This window comes from Pezoporus occidentalis, unplaced genomic scaffold (assembly GCF_034315485.1).
Source record: "Pezoporus occidentalis ecotype Australia unplaced genomic scaffold, CSIRO_AGI_Poc_V1 ctg213, whole genome shotgun sequence".
NCBI classification, from domain to species: Eukaryota; Metazoa; Chordata; class Aves; order Psittaciformes; family Psittacidae; genus Pezoporus; species Pezoporus occidentalis.
This window is the reverse complement of record NW_026913997.1, coordinates 2,428,114-2,452,894: the sequence shown is the minus strand read 5'-3', so window position 1 is coordinate 2,452,894 and position 24,781 is coordinate 2,428,114. Positions and strand designations below refer to the sequence as shown.

Genomic DNA, 24,781 nt, shown 5'->3' with positions numbered 1-24,781 from the left:
CTCTCAAAATCAGTTGCTTAACTGACGTTAGATCTGCTTGTTACTACAGAGCCACCCAGCTCTTCCTGAGCTTGCCAAAAGAGCTCGTTTCAAGTTAAATGATTGCATAAAGAAACAAATAAACCCAGAGGTGATTTTGACATTGCCATTATAGGTAGCTTACCTGTCACAGATGACTTGGAGCCTCTGAGGTGTCCTGGAAGCAGCCACTTCTAGAAAGTGTAATATGCAATCACAGGATTAAATGAAAATCAAGCCACAAACCATTCTTTGAGCCCTTTCGAAGAACATATGCTCAGAATTTCAAAGGGACCTATAGAATCTGTCATCTTAGTATTTATAAATATACATTATTCCTATAGGACTTGAGTACCAGCATTGATGTTAATAAGGCTGTTCCAGTTCTGTAACCCTTTCTTTTCATACATCTGTGAATATAGGCCTTGGGCCCCCTTCTGTTGCTGTGTGAGTTTTAGATTTGGCTTCAATAAAAGCAGTATCAGCCCCTAAAGCCTTTACACGAAGGAAGCAGAAAGAGGTTTGCAGGCCTGAATCCCCAGCAATTGTCTTGGCTTACAAATCAGCTGCTGAGCTTCATGTATTGCCCTGTGCACACAGGGCTTTTCTGCATGGATCTGGCAAAAAAAGTGGGGCCAGAGCAAAGACACTTGGGTCCCGCTCTCTTGTCCACTGCTCTTGCTGTCAATCCCTCACTAAGTTTGTTGTTTATTATCAAATTAACCTTCTCCATGCAGGCTTTGTACTTACCGATTCAAACATCTCTACCAGATTGGAACTTTGCAGGGTTTGTGGTTTTGGGAAGGCTGTGTTGTTGTTGCCATTTTTCAAGGACACATTTCTAAACATTGTGGAAAATGTAGACAAATACATTCTCCAAGTATTTTCTTATAAAGCACGAGTTTTCTCAGGCTTAGATACGAATGAATGGCTTAAGCCTGGAAGATTTCCCCTTAGAGATGAACAAAGACATTTTCTTGCATCAGAAAGGCTGTAACTTCTACCAGCAATGTTTTCCTGAGTACCATTTCTGACAGTGCTTGAGCAGGAAGGGTGGTGTCAACCTCTCTTCCAGCCCAGCCCAGACAAGCATTCTCCATGGCAGCAAGACCACCAGAAGGCAAGCGCCACTGGTCTGCTGCCAGTAGATTTGGTGCTTGGCTGGGGCTTATGCTACACCATTGGAGAGCATCTGCCCTCCCTTCCTGCCCAGAAGCATCCGACACATCAATCAGGGACAGAAGTTGCTGGCTGTGGGCAAAGCAGGGGTACCCTCTGTCTTCACCTGCATGGCCATTTCCAGAGTGCCAGGCCCAGGGGCTCAGTCACTCAGTGTCTGACTTGATGCACAGTTTGTTAAAGTGCAAATGACTGAACTTCCAGCACTTAACCTTTCCAGCAGCAATCTTTCACCATTAAGCCAGGCAAGCAGGTTGTTAAACCTGTCTATCACAGGGTAAGTAACAGTTCACAATTGAAGTGTTCTCCTACACCCAAATACTAAAGTAATTGCTAAAGCAGTAAATGGCAATATAACCCGGGATGGGATTCCTGACAGTTTAGGTGCCAGAGCACTGAAATTATTGCAATATCTAGAAGTTATATATTAGTATCTTGAATAGCCCCTTCCCAAATCAGTCACGAAGATTAACTCTGGCAGAACATTCATCTTGGATCACTAATAACATTTTCTCTGGATCCTCTTTCCTTCATTTTGCCCCCTTGACTGTAATAAAAGTGTAGAAATAAATCGTCCCTACTGAGTAGAGATGTAAAGCTTCCAGGCAGAACAGAAGAAAAACAATTTAAAAAAAATGGTTTGAAAAGCATAAGATGTTTTTTGTATGAGGCAGAAATTTTTACCCCTTCGCAGAGCTGGCCAGAAACTTTCAGATGTTGTAACTTTCTGCCAGAAAATTCTGATTTGTGAGATGGAAACCTTCCATGACAATATATCAATTTCCTTTAATATTTAATAAAAATGTCAAGGTTGTACCTTAACTCTACTGAAATCTTTTAACATCAATGTTCTTTAATGAGTTTAACATAAAAGTTAAAAAGTGCACATTCAGTTGAGAACAGCAGGGCAAAATGTTTCAGTGATATCTAAGTGAAATGTCACTGGTTTTGTGGAGTGCATTTTCCAGATTAACATTCCAAAGAGGAAATAGGATTTTCTTTATGTTACAAATAGCAACATCAGTTTGCTTACTGGGAACTGGGAGGAATACCTGAATTAGAGTCTTTGCTGTCTCAAGCAAGCCTCTTGACTTAAATTTATCATTTATATAACAAGGAGATTAATAATTATCTACAAGGGGTAGCATAAAAGCCAGTGAGCCAACTACTGCTATCCCTGTCCAAACACATCTCTCAGTGGAGAATTCTGCTTGAGTGAGGACTGCCAAACTTGCCACTTTGAGTAGACAGAGCTTTGATTATAAATGGAAGACATGGGTAAGAAAACAGTATGTCTCTGCTCAAGGATTTAATGTAGTTAACTAATCCACTTTAAATCAGTTCAGATTAATCTCCTGACTGACCCCATATAGACAAGCCCTTAGAGAATGCTGAGGCCCCTTTGTGTTGAACAGGGTAAGAACAGAGCAGTAAATATTTCCCTACTGTAAGATTAAGACCAATCTAAAATTTTAAACCAATGTAAACAGCTACTCCTTAAAGAGATGAAGAATATTTAGATATAATTCCAAAAAGTGGATGAACTACCGAATTATTTATCTCACAGTGATGATATAGACATAAAATGATGGGATTGTGTAGGGCTGATTGGCTTTTTTAACAGTAAGAGTAGATCCGAAAGGTAGCACTTGGGTTTGTTACTATCTCTATGCAAGGCAGTGTGTGCTAATAAGGAAATACCTTCCTATATGAAAACCCAGGTGAAAGTGGCTAATGAACTGATAATGAGGCAAGCAAGCCAGAGGCCAAAAGTTAAACTTTCCTAATTGATGAAGAGAGAGAAAGAGGATGCCAAGTGCTGCTGGATGAAGGCGCTGGGGTTGCAGGCTCACAGAGAAAATTTTTCTCATTAGTGAAATCTCTGTGGCTGAAGGACAGAAGCAGAGCTCTGTCTGTGTGGCAGGCTGGAAACTGCAGCCTGTGCCCACTGCCAGACAGATAGGAAGTTTCCCTACTGTCTAGCCAGCACAGATATTGCACCTTGGTTACAGTACTGTTCTTCCCTTTAAGATCAAAGCCGCATGCAGTTTATTGTGACAATAAAAATTTCATCGTTTTAGAATTCAGTTTCAAACCATCCCATTTGTTAAATGAAGCATCAGCATAAAAAGTGAGATAAAAAAAAAAAAGCACTCCGAGTGCAGACCTCATCTGCATTCTCAAAAATGCCATTTGAAGTTTGCCTTCCAGAGCCGGCTTCTCGTTGCCTCCATCTGCTGGTGACATTTTGGAAACGCAACAGATGCTACTCGGGAGCGCATGTTGACTCTGGAAAGCTTCTAAATCTCATTCAGCATAGCAAAGTCTGTAGATACGTGAAAAAAAAACCAGGCTTGATTTAAGTCATCGCTGCATTTGAAAAAGGCCAGTGTAAAACCTGTGGCTGCTAAGTGATATGATACTACGTGGCATAGTAAACTTATTAGTCAGCCCGTATGATAAATCAAGGAGTAAAGCTCACTTATAGTGGGTTCACCATGTTATAAAGAAATACACAGTGTTCCCCACTCTGTGGAATCCAAATGTCAGAAAAAGGAAACAAAAACTCTTGTTACATTGGGTGCTCCAGTATTCCTGGTTTGGCAAAAGCACTAGCTTAATGTCATGGGCTGTGATTCCTAATCCTTTCCTGCCCTTGACCCCTGCTGTCTAGATTCAAACTTGTAACCATTAATGGGGCTGGATCAAAACACTGGCCTTCTGGTGTCACCAATGGTGTTTAGAGGGGATTTAAACTCACTGCTTTTCAGTGCAGTGAAATGAACACAGCAGTAGATTAATGCAAGGATTTGAGCGCACACAGCATGAGAGCTTTCAAAAATAGTGTTAACAGAGCTACAACTGCCTCTTTCAGGGGAAGCAAAATGAGGGGAACAGAACAAATGAACAAACACAGGGCAAAGCCTTGTCACTACGGGCAGGGCTCCTGAGCCTGGGGAGCCAGGACGAGGGCCAGCAAGTATGCTCTCCCAACCCTTCATGTTCTGCAGGAACTGGTTCTCAAGACAGGGCTGAGGTAAATCCATGCTTTCAGGCCCCATGGCTGCATGTAATTCGCTACCCCAAGAGTCTCTCCTGCAGGGAGGAAGCAAGATCACAAACGGTTGGGCTGGCCATGGAAGAGTTGCTCACCCATCCTTCCTGTTCATGTGGGGACAGGCATAGGTTGAGACTTTGGCAAACTGTAGGCAATGGGCATGAGCCCCATTTCTAAACTCCCTTGTGCAAGAAGGTCAAATACTCCCTTTCACATTTCACCCCTTGCCAGTTGCCCACAGAAGTGGCAGGGGAACTGCTCCTCCTCCAGTTGCCTGGAGTGTGCCTGGCTCACAGAGCCCACAGCCCATGCTGTATCTCCTCTTCAGACTCTGCAGCAGGATGTGCTCAAGTCCACAGGAGTGACAGGAAAACATCTAAAGGTTTCCAGCTTTCATTTCAAAGATTCCTACTAACCCACTTGGTCCAGGAACCCTTCCAGTAACAACCTCAGTCTGGGGCTGAGCCTACAGTGCTGAATCCAGTGGGAGTTTTGCCATCAACTTCAATGAGAATGGGATCACACCTCGGTGCTTTGTTTTGCCCATGTTCGTTCCTTGCCGCGGGCGGGAACCTGTTTGTTTGTTTGCTGCCTGCACTCACTGCGAACATCAATAGGACTAGCTGAAAGCATTCAAGCCATCAGACTGGGGAAGGCTCCGAAGTTTGTTTGCTTATCTGAACCATCCCAGGCACACTGATTCCCACAGCTGGGCTGGAAACAATCGAGAGAGAGGTTTTCTCAGGCAGACTCCACAGCTTCCACAGGGGCTGAGCGTGTCCTGGAGCGGGAAACAGTACTTGTGCTTCAGGGAGGAGAGGGGAAGTGCACAGGAGCATGTGAATGCCAAATAGCTTTAAACAAAGAGACTCATTTGCCTTCTTACCAACAGCCCCATCAAAAACCGACTTGATTTTGTTCACAACTAGACCAACTTTCTATGACTAACCTTCTTCTGTCCAGACTGGTTTGTATAATCCAGGTGTGAGCCAAATGCTTGGTTCCAGTATGTGGCTGGAGCAGCTTGGAGCCCCTTAGGCAGGCTCTGAGGAGGGGAAAGGGATGTTGCTTCTCCAGCTGGAACACCTACTGCCCAAAACACTGGCCCAGCATCCCACTCCCATGTGTTTGCTAGCATGGTGGGATGTTCCTACAGGAAGGCGTCCTCTGACTCCTGCATTTCTGTCTGATCCAGCCACAGAAAGGCACCAGCATCACAGGTTTACAGAACAGCACAGGTCAGTTCTGCCCTACTGGAGTCCATTAGGGAAATTTTCTATCAAGCCTGAAAGCCATGCCAAGTGCAAGGTCCTACACCTGGGTTGGAGCAGTCTCAGGCACAGCTACAGGTTGGGTGGAGAAGAGATTCAGAGCAGCCCTGCGGAGAAGGACTTGGGGGTGAAGGTCGATGAGAAAATGAACATGAGCTGGCAGTGTATGCTTGCAGCCCAGAAAGCCAACCGTGTCCTGGGCTGCATCAAAAGGAACATGGCCAGCAGGTCGAAGGAGGTGATCCTGCCCCTTTACTCTGCTCTCGTGAGACCTCACCTGGAGTATTGTGTGCAGTTCTGGTGTCCTCAACATAAAAAGGACATGGAACTGTTGGAACAAGTCCAGAGAAGGGCCACAAGGATGATCAGGGGACTGGAGCACCTCCCGTATGAAAACAGGCTGAGGAAGTTGGGGCTGTTCAGCCTGGAGAAGAGAAGGCTGCGTGGAGACCTCATAGCAGCCTTCCAGTATCTGAAGGGGGCCTATAGGGATGCTGGGGAGGGACTCTTCATTAGGGGCTGTACTGATAGGACAAGGGGTAATGGGTTCAAACTTAAACAGGGGAAAGTTTAGATTGGATATAAGGAAGAAGTTCTTTACTGTGAGGGTGGTGAGGCATTGGAATGAGTTGCCCAGGGAGGTTGTGAATGCTCCATCCCTGGCAGTGTTCAAGTGCTCAAGACCAGGTTGGACAGAGCCTTGGGTGACATAGTTTGGTGTGAGGTGTCCCTGCCCATGGCAGGGGGGGTTGGAACTTGATGCTCTTAAGGTCCTTTCCGACCCTAACTATTCTATGATTCTAACTCAGATTTGAAAAATGCTTAAGATGACTAGACTTGTCTTTACTGGAGCTGTTTCCATGCTGCCCAGGTGCCTGTCCTCTCCCTCCCAGTCCTTCCATGGGCACCCTCCACAGCAGCAGCCAGCACTGCTGTTCAGACAAAATAGAGCTAAGCAAGAATCACCATTCAGGGCAGTTCTGGGCACTTACACGTTCTCTGTATTAGTTTATTTGCTTATGTAGCCTTAATTCTTTCACTTTTAGGCTGTCCCTGTATATAGCACTGGGATACCTAATCATCATCACTGAGTTTTTAGCCTAGTATGAGCAGATGACTGGCATAGAAAAAATTCTTTGTGATCATTTTGTCCCACACATGAGCAATTCCTCCCTTCCAGACTGCCCTTCCCAAGTTGTAGACTATACTCAGCCAAGCCTTCAACAACTTAGAGGAGAAAGTGCTTCCTCCAGCTGTCTGCTCTCTGCTTGCTCCCTATCCAAATTAAACTTGCTGCGGACAGCGACACATTCCCATTTCACGCTGGTTTGATTAATGTGTCTCAGCTAATTGTGTGAAGGATTCCACTCCTTTCGACTGTGAGACCAGGTTATTGTTCAGCCAATCATGGCTACCATGTGAAAATGGGGGCTGTTTAGTGTTCATGCACCAGAATCAAAGGAGGGGCATCTTCGACTGGGTCACAGAGCAACACCCACTTCTTTGAAAAGATGTTACTATGCTCTACTAAACCTGTAAACCTCTTGCTCAAAGCACGTCTTCTCCCTCCTCCTCTCCCCCTCCTCTTCCCCCCCCTCCCATCCAGATAGACAGGCTCCCCCCCCCACTCTCTTAGGGTAGGAGTGAGAGAGAATGGCTAGATTGTAGATGGGTGGATTTTACATTCTAGGGTTTTTAATATTTCACTTTTATATTTCTCTTGCAGAATGATCCTGCTGAGTGACTCAGTGCTCATCATTTCCCCCTCACTGACACTTGAATATATTTTCCCAAGAGAAAATATTAAACAAAAAGAGAGAAAGGGAGAGAGAGAGGGAGAGGGGAGAGAAAAGGAGAGAGAGAGCTGGCTTTTCAAAGCATACTTCTCAACCTGCCCACATCAAAATAAGAGACAACTGGCCCTTTGAAGTCCAGGACACAGACTTCTCTACCAGCCCATGTGGAAATAAAAGAAGATAGCTTTATAAATCACACAAATTTCTTACCTTGCCCACATCAAAATCAGGGACAGTGACCTTTAAAAGTGTGGTTTAAAGGCCCCCAAACCAATCTACATAAAAATAAGGAGAGTTCAGATAAACTGTGTCTCCAGGTACCTGTTAGTTTTCTCAATCTGTACCAGGAGACACTGGTCCTTTGCACTGAGGAGTAGAGAATATCAACATTGTCAGCACTTGCAGCAATGAAATCTTCCATCAGCCTAAGATACACCCAGCGTTCAGTGAGGCAACTTTGCCACACTTGTACCTCTGCTTGTATACTAGGCCAGCCCAAATATTGTTGTGGGTCCTATGACACCACTATCATAAATCAGCTCACGGGATTTAGTAACACTGAAGCACAGGATTTTTCCTAATGAGAATTACTGACCCAAAAAATGAGTGGCTAGTGAGTGGCTTAGAGATAAAGTTGGCATTCTTGTGAGTTAAATACTACCTGGCTTATAGTTGGGAACCTTGGAAAGTCCTTGCCAGGAGTCCTCAGTCAGGACCCCCAATACCTATACAAAAGGAGAAAGAGTGAGAAGAGCAATAACCTTTATTTGCCATTACTCTGCTTTTGTGTAGAGCTGGAGAAATCAGTTTCAATGGAGAGAGACTCTTCTTTTCTGTAAATCCAGCATGGATTCACACTGCCCTGCACAAAAAGGACATGGACATTTTAGCACTTGATTTTGTAGCAGAAAAGGCCCTGCTGAGATGGAATGTCATTGCTGCTGTAAACATCAGTGAAGGTGTACACATCTTCACTGCCAGGTTACTCCTGAATGTGTTTGCCAACCCATGGGTCACTGCTGAAGGTGTCCTCCTGCACCAGAGCTGCACCTGGGACTTATTCTGCCTGCTTGCACTGGCAGCAGCCAATATGCTCAGCAGCAGCACAGGCTATGAGCTGATGGAAACCCCTGCCATTCTGAGGTGAAAAAAGAGGTGGCATGCAGGTCTACAGCAGGTGGTACAAGGCAGTCCAGTGTCTCATCCTGAAGTGTCCAGAGCTTCTGTAGTGTCTTTGGCCTTTACTGTGAACTGTGGGCTTCAGAAGTAGGTCCTCACGGAGCAAAGTTTGAGCCAATAAAGCCTCCTTCAACCTTATTTTAGTTGCTGGAATGTGTGAGATCAAGCATATCTGGATTTCTGTGACAGCTGCAGTTGTGGATGTTTAGTGTTATTATTATTTACCGCATGCAAAGTGTGTTGTGCCTATTGATACGGATGAGTTGCGCTAAAGTGGTAAAGCCGCATATTTCAGAAGAGTTCACAGCATGTGATATGGTATTATAAATCAGTTCTGCTCACTCCAAGCGTTCAAAGCTTATCTTTCAGACAACCCACAATATTATCAGATTTCCTTAAAAAACAGTGAAATTGTAACATGAAAAACATCAGGGTTTTTTATTTAGTTTCTCTTCTCCAACATTAGATTTGTCTCACATTAGTTACACTTTGCATATGATAGACAGTTCCTTTTCCTTAAAATGAAAGCTGAGATATATGATATTGGCCTCACAGAAACTTGTGATAAGATTGCAAGAAAACAGGCATCATTAAAGAAGGAAGAAATACAAAGTCTGGTTGTGGCAGTTGTTATGCATCTGGTAGCTGATTGCTTTTCTCACTCACAGTTGGGAAACAGCTGTGAGGACAATTACAGCTACCTGGAGAAGACAGCCACAAGCAGGGACTTTATCTCACAGCTGGCACAGATTAGCATGGTGGTCTGTGGGGCTCAGCCATGTGAGGATATTGGAAGGTGGCTTGCACTGGGGGTAATTTGACAGGTCTGGATAAGGCTGCATTCTTGACTGGTGTGTGCATCATGCAAGTAGGGCAGTTCCGCGCAAAGCAAACTCTTGAGCATGCACAGGAAAGAGAGAGTTAGAATTTGATCCTGACTCCAGAATTTGCTCTCTTTTGCCATCCTGGTATCTTTCTGAGAAGCCACAGCAAAACCTCTAAAATATTCTGCACTGAAAATCCAGGTGTGTGTTCTGAAGTTCCATCTCTGCATACATCCGGGCCCTTGTTCTTCACGGTTTCTTGTGAGCCATCAGGCATCAGTCCTAAAGGCATCAGAGGGAGCTGGGGAAGTTTACGACATAGTAAAATCATACTCTCCAGCATCAGCTCAGCACTCTGCCTCTCTCTTTTAGTGAAGAATTTAAGAAAACAGTTATTCGTGCATCTTGTACTTTATGTGTAAAGTTTTCAACAAACGCTTAAATTTTGCTGAGTTGAGGTATGAAACCTTTCAGAGCACCAATCACTGAGTGCTATATGAATATGTATTTATATTTTCCAAGTCTTTTCTTTACAAAAGATGCTATTCCAACCCGTGAATTTGAATCTGTTTTTTAATTTCCAAGATAATGGGGCAGGTGATTTTTTTTTCCTTTTCTCTTTTCCCCCAAGAGACCTTTAGTGAGAATCCTTGCCAAAACAGACTATGACTTATATTTATTTAATTGAAATTAATTATACTCTGGGGATGGTTTTATCTGGTGTGTATCTACCCTAAATCTATCTGTTAACTCTCTGGTCCATGCTATTACACTAAGCAAAACAGTTCCTCTGTACTTGCTGGTCTGCCATGCTTCTCCATGCATGCACTTTTTACTAGAGTGTCTTGGTGCAGCTCAGTTCAGTTCACTTTGGAAGAGTCATAGTTGCAGCCAGGGCTGTATTTATAATGCCTGTATTTCAGCAAGCACTTTAAATTGGTGTAAATCATTGTCCTCTCTTTACCCTCTAACTGCTTGTTTCTCTTGTGATGAGCCACCTAAAGGAATAAACATCCTGATTTTGCTCAGTTTTGTTTTATGTAGAGAAGCCTTGTAGCCATTCATTTGTCACTTGTCACATGTTTGGTTGAGCCACAGAAGCATGCTGCTGGTATGCCACAGCCTAATCCAGCCCACATGAGGTCCTCAGCACAATGCTAATCAATAAGGTGGGGGTTTGGAATGCAAACCCTATGCCTGATCCCTTGAAATGTGAATGATGGATCTTAAGTTTGTCAGGTTTGTTTACTCTCCATGCCATGGCAGAACTGGAGACACTGCAGTTTGTATCCCCTCAGGCCATACTTCCATAACTAGCACTGCCAGCCTCAGTAGCTCCTTCCTCTTTGTCCCCTTCCCATTTACTTCTGCTCCTGTGTCATCCCTTCATGAGTACTACTGCTTAGGCAGCCAGATAAATGAACTGTATAAATAAATTGTTCTTGTTTAGAGTAACCCAGGTGGAAAACCAAGTTACAGGTTCCCTGGTTCATGTGGCCCCAACATGTGAGAGGTGACACAGAAGCAGGAATGAGCAGCCATGGATAGAGAGGGGGAATGAAGACTGCTTAAGCTGGCACTTGCTTCTAGAAGAAATACTGGTGAAATTGCAGTTAGTCAGTCATGATGATTCAACCGAACAAACACAATTCATAGAATGGGGATTTTCTAGCCATGTATCTACACAGTGTCTGAACCAGTACTATGTGGGGATAAGCATGCTGAGTGATACAGACTCACGCACACAAATGCAGACAGTCTAAATCAGTGCAGGGTGCCTCCATTATTAGTACATGAAAGGAACTGACTATTAGGAAACAGTAGGAATCCCCATTCTGAACCTCAGACTCGGCAAAATATCTCAAGTTAGCCATCGAAAGCCTCTAAGGAGCTTTGAAATCTTGGCCTAACACAGAGCCTCATTCCAGGCTGTATAATAACAGAAAACCTTCTGTGAATGGCACTAATTATTTCATGGCTCTTAAAGCTTCCTCATGATTTTTAAATAAGTTTGGGTTTTTTGCCTTCTATAGCACAAATCCTATTAATCACGGTATTAGTTATAATACCAGAGAAATGACGATACGGCTATAACCTTCCAACTGCAAAACCACAGGAAATGTATCCAGAGATTTCAGAGCTGTAAGTGGAAGGATACCCTTCATTCACGCTCTGGGAAATTCAGCTCTGCCCTGGCTTTGAACTCTATTAATTGGCCACGTATAGATTTTTTTTGACCCCTCAGTAATTCTGTTTTTTTTTTCACTACAAAAGAGAAATTCAGCATTTATTTAAATGGACTGAATTCAAGCCTAAGAACTGGTCCCACCTCTTTGACTTTTTATCACATTTTAGCTGAAAGCAGAGAGGAAAACCAGACAGGAGTGTTTCTGGGTGAAGGGATTAAGAAGGAAAAGTCTGACTTACACAGACTTGAGGCTATAAAGTCCTTTCTCACAGTTTTCTGTTTTCTTTGAAAACCCATGTTTGGGAAACACTCTGTGCAGAAAAATAACTCCTTAGGAGGACATGTGAAAGGGCAGACACCTACAGCAAAACCCAAGAGGAATGTATAGGTTGAACTTCCTGTTAAGTCAGTAACAGGGTCAGCAATGAGGGAACATACAGAATCCACTAGTGCTCATAACTGCCTCAATTCTACCAAACTACACTAAGGACATAGCTCTGTGTTTCAGTTTCTCCAGCAGAAAAAAGGGCTTAAGAGGCTTCTGAATCTGTCTGCTCTCACTCACTGCTGCCTTTATAAAGTAATTTCACACTTTCCATTATGCCAAAGCAGTCTCTAGGGCTGCACCATAAACTGGATGATACAAAATGTTCCAAGTTAAGGATTTCTGAAAGACCTCAGGGTTTTGCCATTTTCAAGGTAGTTTAAGAGCAGTATTAGAGCTCTTTTGTGAGAATATGGTGTGCTGTATCCTACAGTAAGTAACGGGTTTAACAAGAAGGAATAGAATCTGCAGTACCTGCACACCTTTTATGCCTTCAATTTGATGTCACTTTAATTGGCTTTAAATTTTTGATGAGATGACAAACATCAAAGGAAAGTCATTTGATTTACTCCTATGTCTGTAAGAAACTTGCCAAGTAGAAAATGGGTTACAAAGTCTGCTATGAACTTGTCAGATTGGACCAAATTATTTCTGCTATTCACGGGACCTATTTTAGGACTTCAAAATTAAGTAGGGAGCTGGAGCAGCAGATTCTTTTTCTCTCCAATTTCAGGGTGTATTTTACTAACCTTCCAGATTTTCAGCAGCTGTTCATGAGTACCAGAAGTTCCTGCAAATACTGGCTGGCCCTGGATCATTTCAACAAATACACAGCCTGCACTCCTGCAAGAAAAACAAGGTATTAGCTCATTCACATGCATGACATACATTGTATGATTGTTGGGATGGGCAGGGAAGAGATGAAGGTAGGCAATTGTTGGAATAGAAATTTAGAAATCCTGACTTGTAAATGCAGAAATCCTGATAGAAGCTGTAAACCTTATACATATTGAAGCTCAAGTCTGAAAGGTACCAGTCTGATGTGTAGGTATTGTATACCCACCTCCTGTCATCTAGTGAGAGCGTGTGAGTGTATGCGTGTGTGAAGCAAGGCCGGATGCAGAGTGTCTGTGTATACATAAATACAGGGTTCAGTGATGACTGATACACTTCTACAGCATGGTGGTAGGCAAGATGTAGCATTATTAAAAACCCTACCGACTTGGAAGTCAGGAAGGTTTCCTTTGGGAAGGGACATCTTATACCTCCCTCAACACTGTTCTAAGCACTTGCAACTGGCTTCTGCTCGAGTTTTATGCAGTATTGTTAACCTCATTCAAGTCCTACAGGTTGAAACACTTGGATTAAAAAGCTGGTAAGTCAAACAGCATGGGAGCAGACCAGAGGTACATCACATTCACATCCCTCCAGGATTATAGAAAAGAGTAAAGCAGTCAAAGTTCCATGCAAGTCTGTTGCCATCTCCTTTTTCTCATTAGCACCGTCCACTAACTCACACACACCCCCCCACACACACCCTTCACCAGCAAGACAAGGCAGGTGATATCCTTTGAAAATAAACCCACTAAACACTGGGGTTTTTTTTCCAGCACCAAACAATTTGTTTCAGGTCTCTTAATTGATCCTGTTACAAACCCATCCAAAAAGCTGGTTGTGGCAGAAGTCTGCAGAATAGGTGAAAAATCAGAGTGATAACAGTAGGAAAGATAAACAGGGAAGTGTTGCACACTTTATGGGCTTGAAGAACACATCAGAAGCAGAAAGAACCCAGAGACACTACCCACTAGAATGGTTTTTCCTTCAGGAGAAATTAGCTTTTCACTGGAAAACTGATGGCAAGATTTCATTGTATAAAGAACTTGGTGACAACAGCAAGTTATTCTTAAGTTTTATGCCATCCCCCACTCTTCACTTGTGCCAGAGCAAACCAGCCAGCTTAAAATAACCCACTAAACCCTGCAAAAAATGCTTAATTATATTTAGGTGAATTAGTCCTATTGGCAATAATGATGAGGTGGTTGTGGTCAGGGTAAACTTATCTTTTCAAGTTTTTCCATATCTTATTGTACGGTGTAAAACTCTGCTCATTTACCTTTTCATCTTTTTTCCCAAACTTTTTCTGTTTCCCATTTTTCACTATGCCCCATCTCTTCACTATGCCCCATCTCAACTTTTCAGGTTTCAGTATTAATCTTCTTTGGTTATAGCAAATTTGGGTCCTTTAAGCTCAAATATTGAAACCCCAGCTTTGACTAACAGGCTCTGAAAGTATTATTTTCACTTGCTAAGCAACAACTGGTAATCTCTTCTAGTCATCTCTACTGCTGTGTTACCCCTTGCAGCTTGTTTTTGTACTACTGTAGATGCTTTTCCTACCTGGCTGTGGTCACTTGAGAGCCTGACATGTGACTCATCTGCAGTATTTTAGGCATGCTTGTGCATCAGGTGATGCCAAGCCTGTTTGCAGATCCATATCTAATGCTGTTTTCACAAACATCTCTGCTGCACTTTGCCTTGGTTTCCTATATCCTAACCTCCTAACTCTGGGTCCTGTGAGCTTAGCTGCTTGCTTGCCTAATGCTTTTTCAGGATGCAGGCACCATGGAACTTAACCCACAGCTTTTGCAATATAGGGGGGTTTTGTGTTTCATAGCACTACAGATCACTAGATATTATTCTGGAGCCCACAGACTGATTCTACTGAGACCAGTGTCATACCAACCTTTTGGCTTTTTTTCACAGCTGATGTATGTGCCCAAATCGCCCACCCTATTTTGCAACTACGGGCTGCTGTAATCCACTGATTCTATTGCACAAGTTTAATTGCATGTGGTCAAAGCAATTTAGGTATTCTTGATTTCTAGAAGAGAATCAGCTCTGTGTTTTTGAAGCAAATGATCCTGATGTTCCCCACTGTTTGGGTTCTGATATCCTAGCTAGAAATAGCATTAGACTGGCAACAGCAGAAGCCTTATTTTCCTAGATGTAGCTAGCATTTGCTAAGAATTACCCACGAGCAGAGTCCAAAAATTCAAATTTAATGAAACAGTCTTTGCACTTATAGGCAAGCTGTGAGTTTGAGGAGAGGAACACCTTGCGGGTTGTTATGAGTGCACTTTCTGGTAGAACTCTCCGTTGTATTCCTGGTTTATTCTTGTTATCTCTGGAAGCCTTTACACCTCAGTGTCTCTAATAAAGACAAAACTATCAGAACAGCCACAACCTCTGGAAAGGCTTCTTGTTTCCTTTAGCGAGAATCAGCTGCCTTTAACGCCTGCTTGGTGCTGCATTGATTCATCAGTGGCAATTATCACTGTTTCTCTCTCGTTTGTTTCCAGATGAAATACACTTTTCTTTATTTTTAAAAAAATAAAAGCCAGAAATAGCTAGAACAACTGATGTGAGGGCACCGCCCCCTTTCCCTAGGTATTTTTGTCTATCTGTTGAAGTAGGACTTTGGAAACTAGTGCTAGTCATCATATTAGCCTTTCAGTAGAGGCTTCAACTTTTCTTCTGAGAAAGATTTGCAGTTACTGCTCTGACAGCATTATGAGAATCCTGCTGTTAATGAGGATAATTCAGAAACATTAACTTTTAAATATTTCTAAAGATTTAGACCTAGTGTTTTGGGTTTTGTCCTTTTTCTTCTTTCCCCTCTGATATTAATTTCTGAGGTACTCTTATCCTTTCCAGTCTGTAAGTTTCTCAAAGGTCTCAGTCCCATATAGTTACCTTTGGAAGGGCTAAGGCAGAGGGAGGGGTCTTTTGGGAAGAGGCTTAGACCTGATGTTTCAGCATGTGCCAGATACACACATGAACCAAGACAGTGACTGCTAAAGCAATAGGAGAGGTATAACTGGTTATAGGAACAGTTAGTGAGCAAAACCAGAGCTGGTTCAGACAGCACGGTTGCATCTGCCTGCAGTCCCTGAGGTGGGTTTGAACACTGCACTTACTCCTCAGTCTGCAGTGCTGCATTACATAGTGGAGAGACGATTTCATCAGGATTAAGACCTAAGATATCTCTGCAGTATCCCAGAGTTCCCTCTCCATAGTTTTGCTGATATTGGGGGATTGCAATGACATCTTTAATGAGAAATCCTTTCTTGTGTTCCTCACCGAGCGTGGTCTGTACAGTGAAGCCCATAGCCTCTATCTCATGGGTTGGCACAGTAGGACAATGTGAACCAGGCTGGGGGAAAGGCTGTAGTGGGCTCGCAGACCCACATTAAATGACTCCACAGGAACTTCTATTCTACATGAATCTACCTGGGAAGATTCCTGTGATCATCGGTTTTGTTTCGTTTTTTTTTTAAATGGAAGATCATACAAAGAAAGCCTGACTGAAAAGAAGACATGACTTAAGGCTCTCATGATGTTAGCAGCTACAGTGCAGCACGTGCATAAAACACTTGGTGTTATAAAAAGCCCAGAGAAGTCTTTCTGATATGCAGTGTCATCTCCCTGAAACATTATGAAACGTTAGTCTCCCTGAAATCCCTTAATTGAATCTTCTAAAGTCCGGAAGAGATAGTGAGGGAGAAAGAGAGTGAAAAAAGATACAGGGAGATTAAAGCAGTTTTTCTAGTTAGGCCAAGAGCGAGTGAGTCTCCTTCTATATCTCTTTCTTCATCTATTCAAGGCCTCATTCACTTCCCATGTGCCTCCCACTGACAGTATTGCTGCTCAAGCACACTATGCATGAATTGCCATAATATTTTATTTTGTTATAATTGGTTTCTTTAAACCATGGCTTTAACACCCACTGTCTCGTGCAGTTACCAAGGGCATTCTGATCTGCCTTCATGTAAACTGCAGCATCCAAAAGACATAGGGCTTTTTTTTTCCCTTTCTTCCCAATAGACAAGTAACATCTGTGTGAATTCACATTATTTCCTAATAGACAAAAATTGAACTTAAATGCAGTGTACATCAAGATAATAAATGACTCTTGTTAGAGGAAGTTACTGAATAGAGCTCACTGAAGTACTCTCTATTCTCTCAGCGTGACATCTTTCTTTAGGGAAAACACTTTGAATGTTGTTACTATAAGGAGGCGTTATATACAATGGTGCCTATAGTGTGAATGCAGTTCAGTGGGACTCAAAGTACTGTGCTGTTAGAGCTGGTCAGAGTGCTGGATGGGACCTTTGTATATCACTCTTACGTTGCTATTCATTACACTAGAGCAGAGTTACATGTTGGTTTTGCACAGGCAGAAATGCCAGGCTTTCTGTGCGTAGCCAGGGTTTTGGACAGGGTCAACTTTCAGGAAAAAAAAACACAACAGGCTTGCACCAGCATCTGTCTAATACAAACCCTGCAATCTGCTATGCAGGCATCTTCTTTAAACTCGGCAGACATTCCTGAGAGACTGTCTGGAGGGGAGAGGTGACAGGTAGTGGGGGAGAGAAGACAGGACTATTTAGACGGGCTTAGCAGCTGGAAGCCATTAGAATTTAGCAAGGTTTTCCTCCTTGGAGAAATCTTAAAGCAATTAAATTAGCACCAGGCCCAGGGAAGTGAACAAACCAAAAACTCCTGTTTCCTTGCACTGCCCTCCAGATTTAGGCCATCAGAGTCTCCAGTAAGCCGCAGATCTCTCGAGGGGAATACAGCCTGAGGGGACCTGGAGCTTTGCTGCTTGTAAGCTTACCCAGCCCTCTTCTTGCACATTGTTAAGCTTACTCCACACCTACCCTTTCCCAGCCTCTGACTCTGCAGAGCAGTTAAGAAAAGTCCCAGTTTGACAGGCACAGACAGAAAATTAACTGGTCTGAAGAAAGGGTGAAGCAGCAATACCATCTACAGATGTAAAACTGCAGAAAATGGGTGGTCCCCTGCAACTTCATGAGCTGCATGTTTTCTATGTGTAAGTCAGGACTATATTGCTGGAAGCAGGCTCAGTCTGGTGCAGAAGTGAGCCACAAGGGCTAACTAAACATCCAGACCAGACCAAAAAGACCACTGTGACCCCTATGAAGTAAGTCCTCATCCTCTCCTGCTTTCTGTCTGCTCTCAGAGACTCTTCTCTCTTCAGCTCTGCAAACATGCAGCTCATTTTCTGTGATTCCCAGCCATATTAAGATTTCCGGATACAGCTTGTAAGGTGACAAGGCTTTAATAGAACACAGCTCTTCTTCTGTACAAAATGCAGAGTGCATTTGAGACATGTTCTTTGAGAAGGACAAAGTATCACAGAAATAATGAAAATCACAGATACCTTTCTATCTCCAGACCTATTCAGAAACCCTTTAATGCCACTTATTTTTGTTTTTGTTTACCAAGGCCAAAGGCATTGCTGGGGCAGTTGCAGATCCATTGTTTCTTCACAAAGCCATTGCTGCAGAGAGCTACCACTGACTGAGCCAACCATATAGATACAAAACACTAAGTGCATTAAGCGAAGGTGTTCTGTTGCAAAACCTGAAATTGCTTCATAAATGTTACCAAATTAGATGTGCATAGCTCATAAATATTATCAGATGATGTTTATATAAATCCATGGCTGAGATGTAGTGACATCATTCCCAAAAGCTTCTATGTATAAAACTCCCCACTGCTCACGTTTTAATAGGTGTTAATTTCTCTACTTACAACTGTGTCTACTGTAACTTGGTTGACTTAATTTAATTCAGGTAAAGATGATTTTTCCCAAGGGACCCCAGATGCTTTAAAATTGGTCAGTACCAGATATCTAGATCAGAATCTGTAGATCCAAGTAACATCAGGAGGATGGTACCAGAGTGCTGCCACTTCAGAGGAGTATGTCTGTGTAGGGATGGACTTGGCACGAGCAAGGCCTGCAACAGAATAAGGAAGACTGCTCTGTCAGGACAATCTTTCTGCCTGTACAACACATAGATGATAATAATTCAAAACAAGACATTATTTTCTCTTGGATATTTAAACACAAGCAATCCCAATGCAGTTTACAAAGTGTGTCTGGAATATACCTCTGGGGCAAATCAGATCAAGCAATATGCTGTGTTTTACAGGGCTTTACCATTTGTGACTGAAGCGGCCATCCCAAACCAATGCCAAGAAAACCTTTTGGTTCAGCACATTGCTGTGGACTGTACATGTTATCTAATTTTCTGAACAGAGAGGGGCTGATTCTCAATTCCCTTGAAACAATTTTATGTGGCAGTAATTGCTCTGTCTCAAACGAGGTTACTCCCTGCACCCATCAGAATAAATGCAAGAAAGGCTGGACTGACCACAGAAATAGTTTCCTGAAGTTTAGTAAGAGGTTATGCTTCTGTGCCTAATTGGCTGTGGATACAGATCTATATGCACATTGTAGCTTTGGTCTGAGCAGATATATTAGCAGTATCCAAATGGTGACTCACCAAAGTCTGATAATTTGAGCTCACCAAGGCAACTGATGAGCAAGTTCTGGGGTTTCAGATCACAGTGAAGAATGTGTTGTTGTTGGATGTAAGCCAGTCCACGCAAAAGCTGGAACATGAAAAGCTAGGAAAAGCCAACAAAAAACTGAAATGATTTTGTGTGACTTTGCATTGATACATTAACTCTGAACTTCAGGAGAACTCCTGGAACAAAGCAGAGGCAAAGCAAGTAAGAAACCAGTAAAAATCCCCAGATGAGGTGGCTGAGGAAGGGAAAACTGCAGTGGGTATGACTGTCCTGCAGCTTTCTGAGGGTTTCAGAGGGCAATATTTGGCCAGGAGGACAGTTACATTGCAGTCCCTAAGTGCGCATTTTGGAAATGTAACTTTTCTTTAGAAGCGGACTATTGATTGCAGGAGCAATCTCGGCTTTCAAAACAGGAGAGACTGATTTCCGCTTTCAGGACAAAGGCATACAGCCGAGCACAACGAGGGTTTACGGAGCTGGCAAGTTTTGCCCACCTGAGCCCGCGGACACCAGCAGAGGGAGTGCTGCAGCCGCGGCATGCATCACCTCTGCCAAGGGTAAGCTGGACCAGGGAGCAGGCCTAACTTGACAGTGTGAGCTGTTACCTTCAGGATGGGCGAAAACAGAAGGACCTGATTTGAACGGATGTAACAAATAAGATATCATGAAAGGAGCAAGCAAGCACAAAAACACGCAATAAATAAATATCCAACTCCCACCACCATGGCAGCGTCGATAAGCTTGGGGTAAAATAAGTTGAGCTGAAACAATGCATGAAGTGGGACAGTGGACAGAAACAAAACACAGCAAACGTAATTAGACTTCACCAGAGAAGAGATATTTTTCACCAGAAGTTTAATCTGAAGAGGAGGAAAAACAGTGACACCCATAGGTCATTTTTGTACCAGAAAAGAGACCATGTAATACTCTGTATACTTGCAACATAGACAGTAAGAATCAGAGAAAAAAACAAACATTCGCCAGCAAAAATGGTGCAAGCCAGTTGACCCTCCTAAAGGAGGAGAAAATAATTTTGCAGTTCAGTTCCTGCTGACAATGAGGATTTCAGGCAGGAAAGCAGAGCAGCTGGCTAGTATTGACTCACAGAAATGCCCGTAAGTACATGTTACAGCCGTGCACCCCATGTGCTTTACAAGTCTGTCTGGTAGCAGAACCCTTGAGATCTGTGCCAAAACTACAACACTGCATCTTGGACATATCTGAGCTTTAAGGATGTTTAAAATCAGAGGCCCCAATAAACTTCTTTGGAATTGGTGTTGCTTAACAACCATCTGGAAACAGATGTGAACAAGGTGGCAACATTTGGAGATGACAGAAGTATTTAGATTAGCTGTGATAAGAAGTGACAGTGGGGAACTTCAGCGAGATCTGACAAAGTCAGATGAACAGGCAGTTTGATAAGTTACAAAGTTATTGTTGACAGCTGTAAGATACATTAACTGAAGCTGCTCAGGAAAAGGACCCAGGCATTCACTGAGGACATCTGCACTGAAACCTCAAGTCAGTGCGCAGCAACAATCCTGGAAGTTAATTAAATGTGAACACACATAAAAAAGAGAGCAGGCGACTATTACAAAATCACTCTATAAAGTACATCTTCATCTGTGCTCAGGTTCAGGCAACCAATTACAAAAAGCTGTAGTAGAAACAAAAGGGATTTACGTGACCATAAGACCATAAATATGCAGAGAGTTCCCAATGAGGAGAGAGTGAGATTTGAGAGGCTTTAAGAAGAGATGAATAATGTATTTTAATGGTAAGAGGATACAAATTTGTGTAGAGGCAGATTTCCCTGCCACAAGATGTCATTGTTCACAAAAGCTGCATGTCCTCTTGCAGGCTCAGAAAATGTGAAGAGGGACTAACCAAAAAAAGGCTTTGGAGACTGACAGGGAGGTTGTTAAATCCTTATGGAAGGCAGCTTTTCTCTAAAGTTTTTGTCATCTATGGAACAAATAAATACCAGTAAGCAACTTACAATGACTATACACAGTAGAAAATAACATTTCCTCATGCTTCAAGGGCTATGAGTATTCAAAGGAACTCACCATAACATTGCACGAATGAAGTCCTCCAGGATGCTGGCCCATGTACTGTGCTAGGTCTGTGCGCTAAATAGAAAAGGAGAACTTGAGGCAAAGCTACTTGTGTGAAATGCTTCTACCAATAATGCCTCTTCTGTAAATGGAAAAAATATGCAACCACTATAAAGGCATCTCTTTCACCTTGGTGAACATCTGATCTGATAAGGACACAAGGATATGCTTGAGTGCTTTGTCAAATCAGAGACCTGGCTGACGTTATCTCATGCCAGCAGTTTATGAACTGAAGCTGATAGATAAGAGGATTCATGCTTGTGCCATAATTAATCATAAAGCTGCAGGAAAAAGACATAGCCTCTATATTTTCCTTATGATTTGGTTGACAGCTATCAGCAAAAGCAACAGAAGTAGCAAGATTCATGCAGAGAAATTGTTTTATTAGCATCCTGCTCTCCCCATGAGAGCAAGCCACAGCTGGGTCATGGTGAGCCACTGGTGTCAGTGCCAAATCTGACCCCAACTGGGATGTATCATTATTTCCTATCCTTATTGTGGCTCGAGAACAGTAGTTTTATTGCATTGTCAAGACAGAAATGGTGGTAAATAGTGTCTGCCACCCTAGTGAAGACAAGGTGTGGAATCATTTTTGCATACAGCTGTCATATACAGAAAGAAAAGAATCTGTGTGTCTGGAAAGCAAGAGATCAGGAAACAAAATCAATCATTGCACTAACAATTTGCCTCTATAGATAATTCATACTGCAGTAAGTTCATTATGCAGCCACTTAACAGTACTAGTGTGTTAGGAGGCTGTAAGAGTGAATTTTCCTTTTGGGTCATAACGCAGACACGAGTTCACCACACAAACGACTATGAGGAAGTTTTGAGATGGCAAGTGAAACAGAAAGGAGGAGCTGTGTACATAACAGAAGGACTAAGTGCACCATGTCGAAACTTTTATGCTGAGGTATGCAACTCTGTGCAAACGACTGAAGGGGCTGGCCAAAGGGTGAGAGAGGAAGACCATGGAAGATGAAGTAACGACCCTTGAATTGAGGAGCAGCTCCCCAGAGCATAATTGGGCAGGCACAAAGTGGCCCCTAGAGAGGGACGGGACAGATGGCTCTCCCAGCACATGTTAGCCACACGTGCCGGAACAACTGGGTGGTCCTTCAGGGATAAAAGACGGAGAGCCCCAGAGTCGAGGAGATAGCCGCAGCATCAAGGACAACATTGCCTCCATGGGGACGCCTGCTTAAGAGCTGCGCCTGCTTTGGCTCAGCCAAATCCCTCATGATATCTCTGGGGAAAAGCTCCATTCTCGGTGTCCTCATGTGCTGCATAGTGGGGTCGGTATGTATGTAACGCAATAAACGCTTTCCTGCTTTTATTATAAATGGGCTCAGTTCTTTAGTCTTTGGAATGTAACTACCACAACTAGCTCCACAGGAAGCTAGAAAAACAACAACTTACCTTGTACTCAAAGACAAATGCTAGTGTCTCCTTGGTCTGGATAATGTCATGAAGCAGTACAACATTGGCATGTTTCAAATGCATGAGAAGGGAAGCTGGAAAAACACAAAAGGAAGATCAATTTAATCACTGCTGCTGGAAATGGAAGGAGAAGGTGCACACAGAAAGGCAATGAGAATAAAAAACTGGGGAGAAATAGTCCAGAATTGGCAGTTCTGTAAGAAGCAGCAACTACTGAGTCTGGAGGAGGATGGAACAGATCCTTAGAGAAGCAAGCATCAGTGCTCCAGGCTTGGCAGGAACCTGTCCTTCTCTCAGAGGTGGGCTCCTGCTGTCAGAAATAGCAGCTTGCAGTTCCCAGCTGTCAGCTTCTCAGCTGAGGAGAAGGAATTTCTTCAAGGCAAATGCCAAGAGGATGGCTCTGGGAGCTCCCAGAGACAGAATGCAGAAGCCTCCAGCCTGTCATTGAGCTTCTCATCCTTCTTCCATCTGCCTCCTGGCACATGCCCTCAGCTGGGCCTCTGGGAGACTTCTGGGGAAAGCTGAGTTTCTATCAGTTTCCAGCTTCACAATATCAAGGTGTAGAAATGTGGCAAAAGAAATGACTGTAGATGCTAAGCTGAATTCTGAATTTAGCTCTGTGCTTTTAGCTTGGAGAAAGCATATTGGTTACTTTCTCCCATTTAAAACTCAAAGAGCAGAGATGATAAAGTTACCGAGTGAACAGTAACTTGTTTATATTTATACAACTTTGGCACATCTTTTTTCTTTCAGCCTAACCATCTAAAAGCATCATTGCAGCCATATGGCCATGGTCCTTACGTGCTGACATGCCTTTGCCAAGCCTCATCACATCTCGGGTGTGGTGATGGAAGTGGCAGCCCATGGAAGAGTCTCTACTGCCTTGCAGGCCACAGAGCACTGACTGATGCCAAGACATAAGCTACAGCCTTCCGAGCCTTTCAGCGTTGTGTTAGGTTTGTCATGGTAGTGCAGGCTCCAGCCAACTCTCTCATGAAGGCAGCTTCTCAGCAGAAAGTCTCAAACATAGTCTTTATGGGGGGAGAGCATCCACAGCTTCATTATTTGCTACCTTAGGTTTGAGACAATTGTTGCCATAGCTCAATAGGGAAGTCATGTGGGGAAGGAGTGGAACTGGCATAATTCTGCCTGTAGATCCCTGGCCCTCCTGAAGAATCTGACGAGCTATTACACCAAAACTGTGAACAGACAGAAGCCCCAATGCTCAGCAAAAACAGGGGTCCTGACTCCAGATTTCAGCTTCTGACATAGCAGAATAGCCAAACAGCCTCAGAACTGCTCCAGGCTCACTTTTCCCTGCTGATTGAAACCAAATTAGTTACCAGCCTGACCACTCAGTGCTACAAATTTCATTCAGATAAGGCATGGGCATCCAATCTCATTTTTGCTGAATTAGCGAAGCACACAATACAGAGTTTGGGCTGGCTGTGGGAGGCCAAATGAGGTTTGGTCCTGGATAAAAGCTGCTTTTTGTTTTTCAAACAGTCTGCAGAAGATATTTAAAGAATTTCATGCTGGCAAAGTAAATTCATACTGGATTAGCACTTTGCGTTTTGTGACCATAACAATTTCACCTGGTTCTAAAAGCCCTACAGCCAGATATACTGTATTCCACAGCTGTGGCCTAAGCTTATGTCAGTACTGAGACTGCTGAGCAGCAAGGGATGCCTGATTCAGCATAACGGCTGGAAACAGCACAGATTGTAAATTAGTTCTTCTGAAGAGCTTGGTGCTGCCACTGCAGCTAAACTGCCTCTAGTACTGATGCTAGTCCATTTAGCTACCACCAGTGTGTTTCCAGTGCACAGCAGCATGCACTTTAAACATGCTCTGCGTTGCATCTAATTGCTTATGAGCCCAGTAAAGGTACTCTGTCTAGATGCCACCTGCTATGGAAAAGGGCTGCTAACCTGGCTCTGCAATACCTCAAAAACCTCCATATGACCAGAGCTGTTGCTCCAGCA

At 43.2% G+C, this 24,781-nt stretch overlaps 2 protein-coding genes across 2 annotated transcripts in view; one reads left to right on the top strand and one right to left on the bottom strand.

The window, feature by feature from the left end:
- The window catches only part of ALS2 (alsin Rho guanine nucleotide exchange factor ALS2), a 236,389-nt gene that overhangs the window by 161,791 nt on the left and 49,817 nt on the right, over nt 1–24,781 (top strand). The window contains exon 5 of the mRNA XM_062619774.1: nt 12,572–12,697. The gene's annotated coding sequence lies outside the window, so the exon portion shown is untranslated. The remainder of the gene's footprint in view (nt 1–12,571; nt 12,698–24,781) is intronic.
- The window catches only part of CDK15 (cyclin dependent kinase 15), a 36,873-nt gene that overhangs the window by 7,982 nt on the left and 4,110 nt on the right, over nt 1–24,781 (bottom strand). The window contains 8 exon segments of the mRNA XM_062619779.1: nt 164–212; nt 7,984–8,047; nt 12,588–12,681; nt 18,550–18,585; nt 18,587–18,662; nt 19,212–19,335; nt 21,309–21,371; nt 22,776–22,870. Coding sequence (XP_062475763.1) covers nt 164–212; nt 7,984–8,047; nt 12,588–12,681; nt 18,550–18,585; nt 18,587–18,662; nt 19,212–19,335; nt 21,309–21,371; nt 22,776–22,870 — 601 coding nt within the window.